The following is a 16,342-nucleotide window of genomic DNA, read 5'->3' on the forward strand; positions in this document are numbered from 1 at the left end:
GAATGCAAGAAGCAAACTTGAGTCAAGTTCGACTTGAACTTTACATTTTAACCAATACGGCAGAGTAAGGCTTTTCCCCACAAAAAATACTCTGCCACTATTGGTTAAAATGTAAAGTTCAAGTCGAACTTGACTCATGTTCGCTTCTTGCATTCCACCCTTAACCCTTTAAAAACAATAAATTCAGAACAGCTGATGATGCAGATAAAATACAAGGTTCAATTTTAAGATTAAACATAAGTTATTAATTTTAGGAGAGAACCAATTGTTCTGTAGTAACACTGAACTTGTTTAAAACACACAGTTGAAAGAGCAAGAACGCAAAGAAAACCAGACCATACGAATTCTTGACATATATGTAATGCTTCTTCCTTAACAAGATCATTTTTTAGTTTTCCTGAGTCTACAGAGTGTGTGGACACTGCCAACAAATTATCTATTGATGAAAACTCATTTGGATACTTTAAGCACAAGCTGACAAACGATGGATGATTAGTGTAAAATGAGGGATTTAAATGTAAATGAATTGCTGTCAGAATTCTTAAATTCATTACCAAACTATTATCACCAATCCAACAAATAGAAAACGAACTAAATAGATAATTACCAGTAGATTTAGATCTGTAAAAAAAAAGATTAAAAAAGCTTTTTAATACACAGTAAAAAAGATCCACCAAATTTAATGTAAAATAAAATTTTATTCAAGTATTTATATGTTTGTTAAAAAAAAAGGAAATCAATCAGATCAAAGCAAAAGAATTAAAAAAATGGTTTGCTTATGTTAACTTTCTTAAAGCCATTTTAAGTCAAATTTATTGTTATTATTATTATTATTATTATTATTATTATTATTATTATTGTTACTGTTATTAACATTATAATTAATGTTATTATTGTTATTATCATTATATTCTTATTACTTTTGAAATAAATAGAGAAATGCTTACTTCAACGCCATAGTTTTTCTTGAGTTCTGCGGAATGTCACACTCGACAAAAATGTTTCTCTTTATTGACTTTTGAACAGTCAATAAGTCATAAAATCTGGTTTGTGAAGCAAATTAATCTTTAACGACAGTTCGGAATAAACAGTTCGTAGACTTTCAATACAACCGTTTTCAATTAATTTTCTTACCGACTGTAAAGAAATGCAAGGCATGCTAAGAAAATGCTTTAATTTAGTCAGCTAAAAGTTTCTTTTAAAATCTGCAATCGTCAAAAACAAACAATCGATTAACGACTAACTTGCGTCTAACTTGGCCTGAAGTTACGCTACCGAACGATGAACTTAACCACTAGTTAAATGAGCTTAATAATTTTATGGACTCTTTTATGGGCCAAGTATAAATATATATATATATATATGTTTATATATATATATATATATATTTATATGTATATATATATATATATATATGTATATATATATATATATATATATATATATATACATATATATATATATATAAATATATACATATATACATATATATATATACATATATATACACTGTGTGACAAAAGTTATCGTACACTTTAAAAAAATTACTTACTCTTAATTACTTACTCTTAAAGAAATGCAAGGAACAAGTTAAAAATTGAATAAAAACTATTTGATTTATAATTATTTAAACGAAATTGAAAAAACAGAACAAGAAAAAAATTTTATTTTAGTATCTTGATGAAAAAGCAAGAAAAGTAATAAAAATAAGGTGACAAAAGTTTCGTACGCTTTCAAAATAGTACACTTTGATAAATATTATAAGAACTAAACTTATATTTTAGTATCGTGTATTTTGTCCTTTAGCTTTTACAACAGCAGCAAGACGTCTTGGCATCGATTCAATGAGTTTTTTTGTAATAGACGAATCGATTGATTCCCATGTCTTTACAATTTGGACTTTTAATTGTTCAATGATGTTTACACCTGTTCTATCTATTCGTCTATCGATTTAATCCCATAAATGTTCTATTGCATTCAAATCAGGGCTTTGAGGTGGATGATTTTGTATGTCCCAACCTTTTTTTTCCATAAATTCCATCACATCTTTGGCCTTATGTTTGGGATCGTTATCTTGAAGAAAAACAAAGTCATCACCAATACCAAGATTACGTGCTGATTGTTCAACATTTTCTTTAATAATACGTTTATAGTAATGTTTATCCATATTTCCTTTAATAAATACTAACTTTCCAACACCTGCTGCCGACATACATCCCCAAACCATTACTGATCCATTTCCGTGTATAAAATATTCGGACTGTAGTTCCATTTTCTAAGCAATTTTTCGATGAAGGCCATACACGAATTCTACCATCAGATCTTTTTACATTAAATTTAGACTCATCTGTCCATGAGACTTTATTCCAGAATGAGTCTGGCATATTAATGTACTTTTTAGCATAGTTTAATCGAAGCTTACAATTTTTATCACTAATACAAGGAACCTTTCTCGGAACGTGACTCACTATTTCTTGTCTTTTAAGACTTCGAATGACTGTTTATGGACTAATTTTAACCCCCAAATCGTTTTCTATTTTGCAAGCTAAAGTTTTGGCACTTACAAAACGATTTTTCTTGATTGTGTAAGCTAAGCTTCGTTCAGCACGCTTATTCAGTTTTTTTGGACGACCACTTTGGGGTAAATCAGCTAATTTTCCTGTTTTTTTGAACTTGTTAATAGTTAATGAACCTGTGGATTTTTTAGAATCAACAATTTTTGCAATACAATTTAACGATTTTCCTTCATTCCAATGCTTAATTATTAGCTTACGAATTTCTACAGTGGTCTTAACCCGTTTCGAGCTCATTTTACTTTTTTTTAACCAAAAAATTCATTAAAAAAAATTGAAAATAATCTTAAAGTTTTTATAGTTTACTTTATTTTCAAAAATGTATGAAAAATGGTGGACAACGGTTTGAAGTTGAATAAATATTAGTGTAGGCCAAGTGTACGATCACTTTTGTCATCATCTTTAATGTACTTTTTTCAAATTTTGAGCCTAATTTTAATGTTATTTCAATATAAATTCCAAAAAATTCATAAATGAACAAAATAAATACTATTAAAAAAAAAATTATAAATAATTTTCATTAAATATAGCAGCAAAATTGTAACTATATTGAATTTTTTTTCTTTCTTAGCGTACGAGCTTTTGTCACACAGTGTATATATATATATATATATATATATATATATATATATATATATATATATATATATATATATATATATATATATATATATATATATATATATATATATATATATAATATATATATATATATATATATATATTTATATATATTTATATATAAATATATGTATATATATATATATATATTTATATATTTATATATATTTACATATAAATATATGTATATATATATATATATATATATATATATATATATATATATATATATATATATATATATGTATATATATATATATATATATATAATGATTCTAGTAAACTAACGGTAAAATATAAAATTTGCCTTTGCTATTCTGTTCGTAAGTAAGACATACAATGTCTAGCTTACTTAGCGAAGTGCACCAACCAGAATGTAAGCCATAGGACTTTGCACCTCATATATTAGTTGTAATGCTGCCTAAGGTTAGCTCTCTATTTCTAAATTTTTATTTTAATTGGCGTCAATGCAATAGCATTTTATTTTTAAGATTCTTTGCCTATATATTTTTGTGACTTATTGCACTATAAATATAATAATATTGTGATATATTCAAAAAATATCATGATATTCTTATATTGTGTTATTTTTAAAATACTTTGTTACTTTATACTATTACATATAATAAATAAATAAAAAATTTGAACAGTTTCACTATCTATAGGATCCTCAAGAAGCTAATTTATTACATCTTTGTTTTTTATCAGTGTCAAGAACTCTTTTTGTAGCATACAATAGCAAAATTTACACAAATATTTTAATTTTTTATTTATGGGTTTACATTGTATTTACTTTAGAGCACTTTTTAAAACTTTAAACATTTTAGAAGTCAAAGATCATGAAATGTACAGAAAATAGAAGTTAAATTTATTTATTGAACATTTAAAGTAAATAAGCAATAAGATGGTCTAATAAAAAATGATAAATTTGATTTAACAAAAAAGTTATTATAAATATAAGAGTTAATAATTATTATCATTCAACTATAGCCAAAAATTTAGGGCTTAAATAGCAACTTTAAACGTCTCTCTCAGTAGTTGAAAATAGGATGATAACCCTGTCTATATCTGAAGCAATTTTTGCATAAATTGACATTAAGGCTAGCCTATTCAATTAGTTTTTTATCACTATACTTCTTAAACATGTTTTTTAATCTCTAGATATTGTACCTAGAAATGAATCCTTAAAAAAGATAAAGAATATTGGGAAATCCACTTAGTGGGCACCAAGATGTCTATTAAACATCTCAGCAACGTCTCAGACTGGTGTCTTAATGCCATCTAAAAGAAATCTCAATTTTAACCCTTTTTAGTTTCTAACTCTGTTCCCGTTGTTGCGCATCCAACAAAGAACCTTGCGTTGAAAGAAAAGAACTGAGCGCTGGAAGTCTCGAAACCAAAGAATATATATTTTTAGCATGGATCGCTACCTAGTTACAAATTCCAAAACTTAACATAGCGTTTACAATCTTTTCGAACTTTTAAATATCTCATCTCTGAGATGAACTGTTTTCTAAAAAACACTAAAACAAACTAAGCAAAAAATAAACGTCATACTCACTTGATTTTGACATAGGTACAAGTTCCTAATCTTCCTTATCTTCCAAACCATCGTCGGACATCTTTACTACAACAAGAAAAAAAGTCGTACTTTATTCAACTTCAAAAAAGCGATTTCATAAAACAGCGTTCAAGGAAAACTTAGTTGCTACTTTTAAAAGTAAAATGGTACCTGCAGATACATCAAAATGATGTTTCTTTTGATTTGTGTTCTTTTCCCCTTGATTTTGCGTTCTTTTCTTCTTGATTTTGCTTACTTTTCCCCTTCCTTGATAGAGTACATGTGGATTTGATAAAGCCACCCTTTGATCCCAGTTTTCCTCAACGTTTTTTTTTGTCATTGCTACCACAAGCTGTTGTAGTGTAGTTGCAGGTCAACCATTTTTCCTTGCCAGCTATAAAAATGAAAAGTCCTCATTTTGATATGATAGTATATTAAAACGAGCCCCAAGGATTAGAGATTTATGATACAAACCTGGGTATACATCTTGGATTTAAACCCCATCATAAGTAAAAATACTTTTCACTTTCAATTTTTAGTAATTATAATCCAGATTATAGATTGTTAAATAAAAACTGAAAAGACATTAGAAATCCCAACACTCGTGAGAGTTAAAATGAGCTATAAAAACAAATTATGTTTCATTTCAAAATACTTACAATGTGTCAATTTGATTTTCATTATAGAGTAGCGTCTCCAGTCATCTTTTGGAACCATTTTCTTTGATGAGGCACCAATGCCGGATTATGGCTTTGTTGGCCCTAAGGCACATTTTAATAATTGGCCTGAAAATACATATAATACGGACTTTCCCACAAAAAGAAGAAAAGTTAAATTTAAAAAAGAATATTTATTAGGCAAAAACTACATAATTTAAAATTTTCGCGCTTTTATAACTGCAAATTTGTCAATTAGTTCTTTAAAGTTGACCTTGTTGAGCAAATCACTTTCAATGCAGAGAAGTGAAAGTACAGAAAGACGCCGATGAGGCATTGTTGATCGTTTTGCATCTTTAATTCTTTTCAATTGAGAAAACGAACGTTCTCCTGAACAATTGGTTGACATCAGACATAAGTAGATCCAGAGTGCTATTTCAGTATTTGGAAATGCTTGATATACACTAGATTTGTGCAGCATTTTAAACATCTTCTGAGCACTTGAATCAACTTGATTCTGTGCACTTGATCCTTCTTCATCGTTTCTCTGTTCTTTAAACCTGTCTTTCGAGTACACAGTAACCATTTTTTTAACAGCAATATTAATATCTTCATCGGTCATGGAGTCATACTCAGTCAGAACTCTAAATCTCTGCAGCTCAAATGAGTAAGCTTTAATGCGTTATTTTAATGCATTTTTCAGCTGATTGATGATGACATAGAAGGTATTGACCTTGAAGTTTTGCTGGCTTGACATCCCTTCCATAGCATCTGCGGCATCTCCATCATTGATTTGTCTCTTACGCTTTGGTTGTCTTCGACTTTTAGATTTATATGTGCTATTGCCACAGCGATCACCTGCCTTCTGATTATAATCATCAAACTTCTCTCGGCATTTATCCAAATATATATGCAAGCTCTTCAGCAGTCCAATAGATGGAGTTAATTCGATTGTAGAACTTTCCAATAACTTGCTATTAATGTTGAACCTCTGCAGAATGTCATTCCAAAGTTCACACAATAGGGCAACTTCAATAGTATCCATGTGTTTGGCCAATGAACCCGCTTCATTCCTTGTGCTACCATTCTAATTACAATCCCTTGAGATCTCCTGAAGAGCACTTTGTAATTGGTGGTATCCCTTGAACACTGCTTTTGCAGCATCAGCTCGAGCAGACCACCGGGTATCTGATGGGTATTTTGGAACAAGGCATTCTTGTTGGTTTTTAACATGGGTCATCATGACATCCCAACGATGTGTTGATACTACAAAGAAATATACAGGTGATTCAATATGTTAAAAAATGAAATTGCTTCAACGCAACAATCCACATCTGACTTGCCAACTAGGTTCAACAATGGGACAGCACAAGGAATTTAGTCCACTAAACTGTTTTTGTTTTTCAGGATTTGTTGCATGCCAATATATTTACCAGATATATTGCTGGCATTATCATATCTCTGACCACGGCAATTTTTGTAGTCAATGTCTTGATCTGACAAGTACTGAAGCAGTTTGTCAGCAAGATTCTGCCTTGTGTGACTAGATATATTGATAAATGTCAAAAAACGCTCCACAAGCTGATAATTCACCATAATAATATAACGCAGAATGATGGTCAGCTGGTCACAATGGGTAATAGCAGGAGTGGAATCTACTGAAACTGAAAAATACCGTGACTTTGAAATCTCATCCTTTATAAAACCCATTACTTGTTCACCCATCAATGCAATTAATTCTTCACAGATTGTTTTTGATAAATATGATGTGTGACCGCGTCCGCGATTGCCATGAGTACAGATGTGCTGGGACAAAAATGGATCAAATTGACCAATCAGCTCCAAGATGCCTAAATAATTCCCATTTTCTCTGGAGCCAACAACTTCATTGCTTCCTCGAAGAGGGAGACCTCTCTCACAAAGAAAAGTAATAGTTGCAACACAGCGTGACAGGATATTTTTCCAGTAATTGCGCTGCTCCAACATACTGTTGTGCAACTGCTTGTCAACTCTCCCAGCAGCAACACTTCTTTGACATAAAGTGAGAATTGATTGTATGTGCTTTGCGCTGATTTTATGGGATTTTAAGTATTGTGTCATATTCTTCCAATCCTTAAATCCTGAGCCAGGCAACTGTGACCGGTCAGATGAAAACAGAATGCAGGGAAAACAGAAGACACATGTCTTGGCTGAAGAATAAACAAGCCAGTCGCGATCAACGATATCACCATTTGGCAAAACCCGTTTAAAGACACTAGAATTAGGAAGCGATTCACTTTACTATATTTTCGTTTTTTTTCTGGTTAACTGTCTGCCAAGTTTCGAAAATGGGTTGTTCCAAGGCTGATGCACATGTTAGGCACATGATCTGTTATGTCACCAAAACTCCCAATATCATTGGGAATGGTTCCTGAACCAGTATCAGCTCTGTCTTCAAATTTTTCATTATGACCAAGTTCAAATGCAATATTTGCAGCCTCTTCTTTGTGATCAATACCTACCTGAGATGTTGATGAGGATGGTGGGGAATTGAGAGTAATATTATCAGTAGCATCAAACTTGTTTGTCGCTACTGATAGTATTACTCTCAAAAAAATGAATTGATTTTGGGTATTTTCTTTTACAGTTTATCTTCATCATGCATTTTCTTTTCTAACTCCTTCGCTCGCTCCCGACCACCTTTACGTATCGAAATTAATCTAAAAGTAAAAAGTAAAAGTGACTTTAAAAACGTATTTTTATGTATTCAATAGTATAATTATTCGATTTAAAAATAATTGATTCATAAAGTCATATCATAAAATAATGTAAAATTTTAAAAATTGATTTCTTGTGAACTGCATGATAAGAACATACAAAACCTATATATAATATAGATTTTAATATTCGAAATAATAATTTAAAATCAAACTATCAGTATACCAGAAGAAAATCATTTGATGAATTTGGTTTTGAACTACCAGAATAAACACCAATTATGAATTCAGATAATAGGATTTCTAGAATGCACTCACATATAACCCAAAAACATTTCAAGTGCTGTTAAAGAGAGGTAATCCATCAATAAATAGACAAAGACTCAACTTGGAAAGATCAGAATTTATACTTTGTTCAATTAAAATAATAAATACAACAGAAATCTAATAATAATGATGACAGCTTCAACATAATTCATTAAAAATTATAGATTCCTATAAGTGAAGTATTTTATTTTTGTTTATTTCAGGAGCATGGTCTTCAAAAATTCATGCAAATAACTCACTGGGATTGATTGTTTGACTTATTAATGATCTGCTTCTTATACCCCTAGGTCACAGAACTGAAGTTCTACATGTATAGTGTATATACGTTTTCTCTGTTATAGCAAGAACTAATTTATAAATTAAAATAGTATTAATTATAATATGTAAAATGAATATGTGATATAATAATGATTAAACATATTGTTTTATATATATATATATGATAAAAAATCATGCATATGTATATAGATAATAGTGTATGATAGTGAAAGTCCAAATGAAAGTCACTCAGTATAGTTGAGATACATGGATCTAATCCATATTATATTAGTGAGCTTTAATATAATAATATTAAGAATAAATAAAATATGTGACAAATATGTTTTTATAGAAACATTTAAAACATGGCACATTGAACAAAAAAGCTATACCCAGTTCTTTCTGCAGTAAATGTGATGCTTTTTTCTTCTTTAAATCTACTAATAAATTTAAAGGATTACAATTTTATAACAATAGTTATACCTAAAAGTATATTCATTTGCTAAAACCATTAATTTTATTACTACGCTTTGTTATTGTTTACGAAAGAGTTCCACTGTTTAAAACAAATGTTATCAAATTTCAAAAATATAAAAAAACACAACATTTTTCGAATTTTATTCGAAACATTTTAAATCGATATTTTAGAAGAAAAAAATTATCACTTATAAGAATGAATTAGTTACAATTTTTGACATCGTAAAATTGATATGTGAACAAAATATGCATAATAATTGGAATAATTATAATAATTTCATCAATAAAGATAAGACATAAATATAAATTTATGTATAATTTTTTGTGGCCTGGATTTTTTGCTGGCCTTAAAGCATATGCCTTATTTGCCTAAGGGTTATTCCGGCACTGTGAGGCACGGTCAGCAGAAAGACCCTTGTGTGGCCATCGAAGTATTTCACCTTCAATCCAATCGTATGGAACTACATCTTCCATGAACTTTCCATTCTCTACCCACACAACAAGAGAGCTCATTTTTATGTATACCTTACTACAAAGATTACAATTTTTCTTTATAAGAGAGTGAAATTAAATTATTAAGGTGAGTCAAAAGACAAAATACAGAAAGAATTATTTGTAGAGATCACAATAAACAATCAACAACTGTTAAAAACAAAGTAAAAACAACTGTTTCTTTACTAATTAATTTAAGAATTTATTTATTTACGTATCTATTTACGAAAAACAAAGTAATAATAGTAGTGACTCAAAGCAACAACTCCGGTTGAAAAAGATAATCAAAAAGTTAAAATTAATCAATTAAAAAACGTGGATTTGAAAATTTTAATTTAAAATAGTAACGACACCACATATTATACAAACTATAAATGGAAAATAGACATAATAATTTTGAATTAAAATTAGTTGATGGACAAACTAGAAAAAATATATCATTACACAATCAACAATTGTATTATTGTTTGATGAAGTAATTTTTATATTAGTGTTTTCATTTGGGCTTAAAAAAATGTACCCAATTTTAATATTTTTGGAATTAAAAAGATTATTCGTTTACTATGAGGGAATTTTAAGTAAATATTTGAATTTTATTCAAAATATTGCAACAAAGATTTGTATGCTCCCATTTTCTGTTTGTTCTCTTTGAGAACAAACAGAAAATGTGAGCATAAAAATCTTTGGCACTCTGAAAAAAAACTTCAGAAGACCCTTCGCGAAATCATGATAATGGCCTCTAAAAATTTTGTTTGAATTACAAAATATACTACCAATGGGCCAGTGTACAGTGTTATTTACAGTTATTTGTTTGAATTTACACACTTGACAACCGACAAATATGTGGACCTTGTTTCAGAAATGTCAACAATCTTTTTATAGCGCCAAGAAATCCGAGGTGCATTAAATCCAAGGTGAAATGATAAACTGATTTTATTATGGGAATTAATGGAGAGCGACCAGATTGATGAACACCTGCTTATGCAAATCGAATAAAGTCTGCTGTTGTTCGAAGATCTTTTAAATTTGTATAATTAAAAAAAACTTCATGTTGAACATATGTGCTAACAATCTTACACCGTTCGCAAGAATTGTAACCCGTGCGTTTTACGATACACTTCAGGAACTAAAGAGCAGGTGCGTCACAAATAAAATTCTTCAACATAAGAGAAAAACGTTTTTCATTTATTACAACTGTTCTAGCTAACTTTTGAAATTCTGCAATAAATTCACTTAGAAATTCATGTACACTATCTGGCTTACTCTTACCAGAAAATAAAGAAATTATAAAAACGTCAAGACAGCCAAAATATTGCAATATCGGCCAAAACTGAATTCCAGTATATTTGAAGAGCGGTAAATATCCAAATTTATGTGTAAATCAATGCTATCGTTATAATTAAAATACTCTGGATTTTCTAGCATGCACTTTTTAATACCCGCTTTTATACAAAAATGTATACAAGCGTATATATTTTAGTATACATACACTCTAAACCTGATTAGCTCTTTAAAGAACTCTTAAAGGTTCTTCAAAGAACCTTTACGGGTGCTCCATAAAGGTTCTTTGAAGAACTATTAAAAAGGGTTCTTCGTAAGAACCCCATATAGCCACTCTTAAAAGAACCATTAAAGGGTTCTTGAGACACCCGCAAAGGTTCTTTAAAGAACTGTCTGTTCGATTGTGTACGGTACAAATCGTAAATCATACAAACGGTTCTTTAAAGAACCCTCTGTACGATATACGATTTTTTCAATATATAAAAATGGTCAAAAATAATAATTTTTCAATAATAATTTGTTTACTTTTGGCGCCTATTTTCAGTTATAAAAATATATATATATATATATGTATATATATATATATAAATATATATATATATATATATAATATATATATATATATATATATATATATATATATATATATATTATAATGTGTTTATATTTTATAGGGTCGCTACTGTCCCGGGTTTTCCGGAGGAGAGTAAAATTTTAATTAGTTTAGCGCTGCACTCTTCTTAGTAAAATAAACATACAAAAACATTTTAACATACTTTAAACATAATTTTATACAAAAGAAATATAGTCTATGGACATTCCAAAAACAGCAACGTATTCAGTCAGTTGTATATTCAATATTAAAAAGGTAATATGAAGCAACAAAACACGACATCGCTAAAGAAACATCGACATCACCACGATGCTCGATTACTTCTCACCCATCTAACATAATACTGCATTTTATTTCATCATTTGTATTGCTGAATAAAATTTGTCATCATTACTTCTAAAAAGAAATTGTATATTTTTATCATAACCTATTAAAAATAAAAGAAAGAAAAAAGGAATTCTTTCTCTTTATGTATATTAACAATAATAATAAAAATTTAGTTTCTTTTTCTTTGTAATTTAATGTGTTCGCCATTCTGCAGACAGTTACAGGACGATCTTGTTATTTTTTTCCTACTCGGCATTTTAATAGTTGGTGTATGCTGTGTCGGCTGGCTGTCAAATGTAACCAAAAATCTGTTGGTTCCTTAAACAATCTTGGCAATAAAAGAATCGCTGCATTTAAGATGGCATCTATAATATTAACTATATATATGTACATATATTTATACATACATATATATAAATATATATATATATATATATATGTATATATATATATATATATATATATATATATATATATATATATATATATATATATATATATATATATATTTATATATATATATAAATATATATATATATAAATATATATATATATATATATAATATATATATACACATATATTATATATATATACATACATATATATTAGGGTGTCCCAAAAACACACTTTTTTTTAAATTTCAATGTGCTCTCAACTGATCCCCATTCTATAGGTTCTAAATAGCTACCAAAATCTTTTTTTTAATTTTTTAATGACTAGAAGTGATAGATGTAAATTCTGAGTTTTACGGTTTTGTACACTTATGTGTATTTACTAAAAAACAGCGCTATCTAGTATTTCGATGTTTTAATATGATGTAATAATTGGTACACAAATAATTTCCATAGGATATTATTAAAGAATAGGATTATTCCCTATGAGCATTGTAAGAGATTGATATTTTTCCCTCTGGACAATATTATTAGTTCGTATAATTCCCCATGGATTGATTCACAAATAACTCCATTTAGAAATTTTTTTTGAAGGAAAAAATTTCTAAATGGAATTATTTGTGCACGAAGGAATTCTAATTTGTGCACGAAGAAATTCTCGTGCAAACGGTTATAAAAGCCGTAACGGTAAACTTAGATAAAATATTATACGAGAGGAAATAACGACTTCATAGATTTTTGATGCAAGTGTAACATTTAGTATAAATTTAGTTAAAAAACTGATTATTTCGAAATTCATATAAAAATGGGTAGAACAGCTAAAAAAAAGAAGATGATAGGACAGAATAAGATAAAACGGAAAAATACAGAAAGGTTGAGGTATATTTACCTATTGAAGTACCCACTGAGGGAGTTGCCTCAGAGACAGCTTCCATCTAATGGTGATATTCTTAGATACTATCAATTTATCCTTCGCGAGTCACAAGTTAAATACAAACCCACTTCTACTAATGTTGGTTGCAAATTGAAATCGAAATCCAAGGATCTTGTTTGTGAAAATGGTGTTTGTACAGATCCTGATAGTTCTTGCTTGGTATCTAGGATTAAAAAAATTTGGTATAATGCTGGGTTGGGCAAGAAATTTGTGATTTGTGGGTACAATATAAAGACTAAAATCATTAAACTTAATTTAAAATACAAGAAATTGATTAAATTGTCTTCTCTAAACTGGAACAGCAGTCTTGATAAGCAATCAAAGTTAGAGAAAGATTTTCTCACAGAATCCTATCAGCTTTTTGGCATCTCGACTAAGAATTTTAAAAAAGATATTCTTGCTGATAAATTGAGAACAGATGATGCCAAGCTGGAAGATATCAAGTAAGTTCATTAAATAACACTTTTTTTAGTAGTGAGATTTTTTTTCCAATTAAAAGTAACTTAAGTAATAGCATATTATTTCCTTTAAAATATTTATGTTTAACTCTTTACATGGTTTGGTCATCTTCCAAGAAAAACTAGAACAATTATTAATTTATTTATAAATGGCTTAATAGATTTAAATATTTCTTAGTTTTTATGAAGACCAGAAGTTACATAGGAAAGGATATATGGAAACAAAAGTCGATGAAGACTACAGTAGAAGAGTACTGGATGCAAACAGGAGAAAGAACAAGCTAGATAAGTTGAGAGAGAAAGAATTAGAGAGACAGAAAAACTTAAAAGATATCAATGATGTTTTGTTGTCACATGACTCCATGACAGAAGAGATTCAATTCAGCAGTGAGGAAGAAAAGTCAAACGAGGACTGTGAAATCAGCGAGGAAGATGATTTCCTGGGTAAAGGTCGGAAACGCAGGTATAGTATTATTTTAATAACATAGTTGTAATTTTCACAAGCTAAAGCTGTTTTATTGAAAAGTATATAATTATAAATAGGTAGAAAAATATTATAAAATGATACCTAGGTACAATTCTGGAGATACGATAAATCTAGCAGTGAATGTTGAAAAGCTCATTGAATGTACTGCTGTTCCAGCAACAAGGTTCAATGTTGGTGTACGACCTCATCTGGCAATTTTAAGTGAAGTATTTAAAGCTGGAGGTATAGAAATTAATGATATACCGCTTTCAAGAAGCACACTTCATAGAAAAAAGTTCAAAGATGTAGAGCTTGAAGGAGACTCGGAGTGGATTTCAATATCTAATCATCTTAAAGGCCGACGGCTTATTCTTCATTTTTATACTAAACTGTTGGAACAAATTACCACTGGGCTTAACATTATCCAAAAAATTGAGCGACTTGCAGTCTCAGTGAGTTTCCCGGAAGACGATACCATGGAAGACCATCTTTTAGGTGTTGTTCAATGTCCCTCTTCAAAAGGAGTTGAGCAAGCAGAACAAGTGCACAATCTTTTAGAGTATTACGGATGTATAGAGCAGATCATTGGTATATGCTGTGATACAACTGCAAGCAATACAGGCGGAGTAAATGGAGCAGTCCAAATTCTTACAGATATTTTGAAATTACCAATTTTGTGGATAATGTGTAGGAGACACATATATGAAGTACATGTATCTCACTATATGGCTGCCCTTACTGGTGAGAAAACTAAAGGTCCAAGAAGAGCTCTTTATGTCAAGCTAAAGAACAAGTGGCCTGAAATCTGTGAGAAAGTAAATGAAGAGAAAAATTTATGTAAATTGGACTGGCAAAGAGATGATCTGAAGATTGGCTCTGTTTTTCGCACTGTTGCAGAGGAAGCTAAGACATTTTTGACTAATGCAACTACTGATATAGTGTTTTCAAGGAATGATTATGGTATAGTTTGTAAGCTTGCCTCCTTCTTCCTTGGAGTGGAAGTACAAGATTTTAAGTTCCATCAACCTGGCGCCTGCCATAAGGCATGGTTTTTAGCAGATGCGATCTACATCCTGAATCTTTATATGACTAAAGATATCAGTAATATCTTGACAGAAAAAGAAGTGCTGCAGTTGAAGGATGCAAGTTTGTTCATTGCAATTTGCTATGTTCCATGGTTTTTAAAAAGTTTTTTAGGATTTCTGGCTCCCTTCAATGATTTAAAAGCTATCCAGACAGCCTATGCATTGAGAAAATTTAGTAAGAATATTGGAAATGCTTTGCTTCTTAGCATAGGACGCCATACGTGGTACTTAACTCCGCAACTCTGTGTTTTGTCCTTTGGGGATAAAGAAGTTCCTTCTGAAACAAAGCTAAGAATGCTGTTAGCTCTGATTGAGTTTGAAGAGCCAAATGAATTTCAGCGTTGTAAACCATTAAATGTACAAATTGGAGAGACCACAGAGCTACATGAGTTGATTTCCAAGCAAAGCAATCTTCTCTTCAAACATTTTAAAATATCAGGAGCAAGTATAAAAGAATGGCTTAATAATAGTCTTAATACTATAGATGTTTTTAACCATCCTCAGTTGCTAGATTTTAATGCATGGATCAAAAACATATCTGTTGTAAATGATGGTGCAGAAAGAAACATTAAGCTCATTAAAGATTTTTTTTCAGCTACTAAAGATGAAGATCAAAATGTTCTTTTTGTAGTTAAAAAGTCTAGAAAAAACTTGACTAAGACGATGACTAAAAAGGAGCTTGGGAACTGTTCAAAAAGTTGTATTTTTTGAGAAATGTTTCACCGCAATAAAATCTTAAATTTGCTAATAAATATTAGTTTCATGTATTTTTTTTTTGTATTTTCATATTTATAAATATAATCTATCAAGTTAAATAGTAGAAAACAATTGGAAATGATTTATACGCATCTAATTGTTTTGTTTTAATTTTCTAAAATGTGTTTTCTATTAATGTTAAGCTAGCTTAACATTAAAACAGTAAAACTCAGATTTTACATCTAGCACTTCCTGTCAAAATAAAACCGTCAAATTTTTTTTAGTACTTATTTAGGTCACATAGAATGGGAATCAGTAGAGAGCTTTTTTTTTTTTTTTTTTGGGACACCCTAATATATATACACATATATATATATATATATATATATATATATATATATATATATATATATAAATATATATATATA

General features: G+C 29.4%; 1 protein-coding gene across 1 annotated transcript; it reads right to left on the reverse strand.

The window, feature by feature from the left end:
• Positions 1-6,498: 6,498 nt before the first annotated feature.
• LOC136078438 (zinc finger MYM-type protein 1-like) lies at positions 6,499-7,511 on the reverse strand. Its single transcript, XM_065794211.1, has 2 exons — positions 6,845-7,511; positions 6,499-6,677 (listed from the first exon to the last, which is right to left on the reverse strand). Exons 1-2 carry the CDS (start codon positions 7,509-7,511, stop codon positions 6,499-6,501), a joined length of 846 nt encoding a protein of 281 aa, XP_065650283.1.
• Positions 7,512-16,342: the final 8,831 nt, after the last annotated feature.

Source organism: Hydra vulgaris, chromosome 03, assembly GCF_038396675.1.
Source record: "Hydra vulgaris chromosome 03, alternate assembly HydraT2T_AEP".
In the NCBI taxonomy this organism is placed as follows: domain Eukaryota; kingdom Metazoa; phylum Cnidaria; class Hydrozoa; order Anthoathecata; family Hydridae; genus Hydra; species Hydra vulgaris.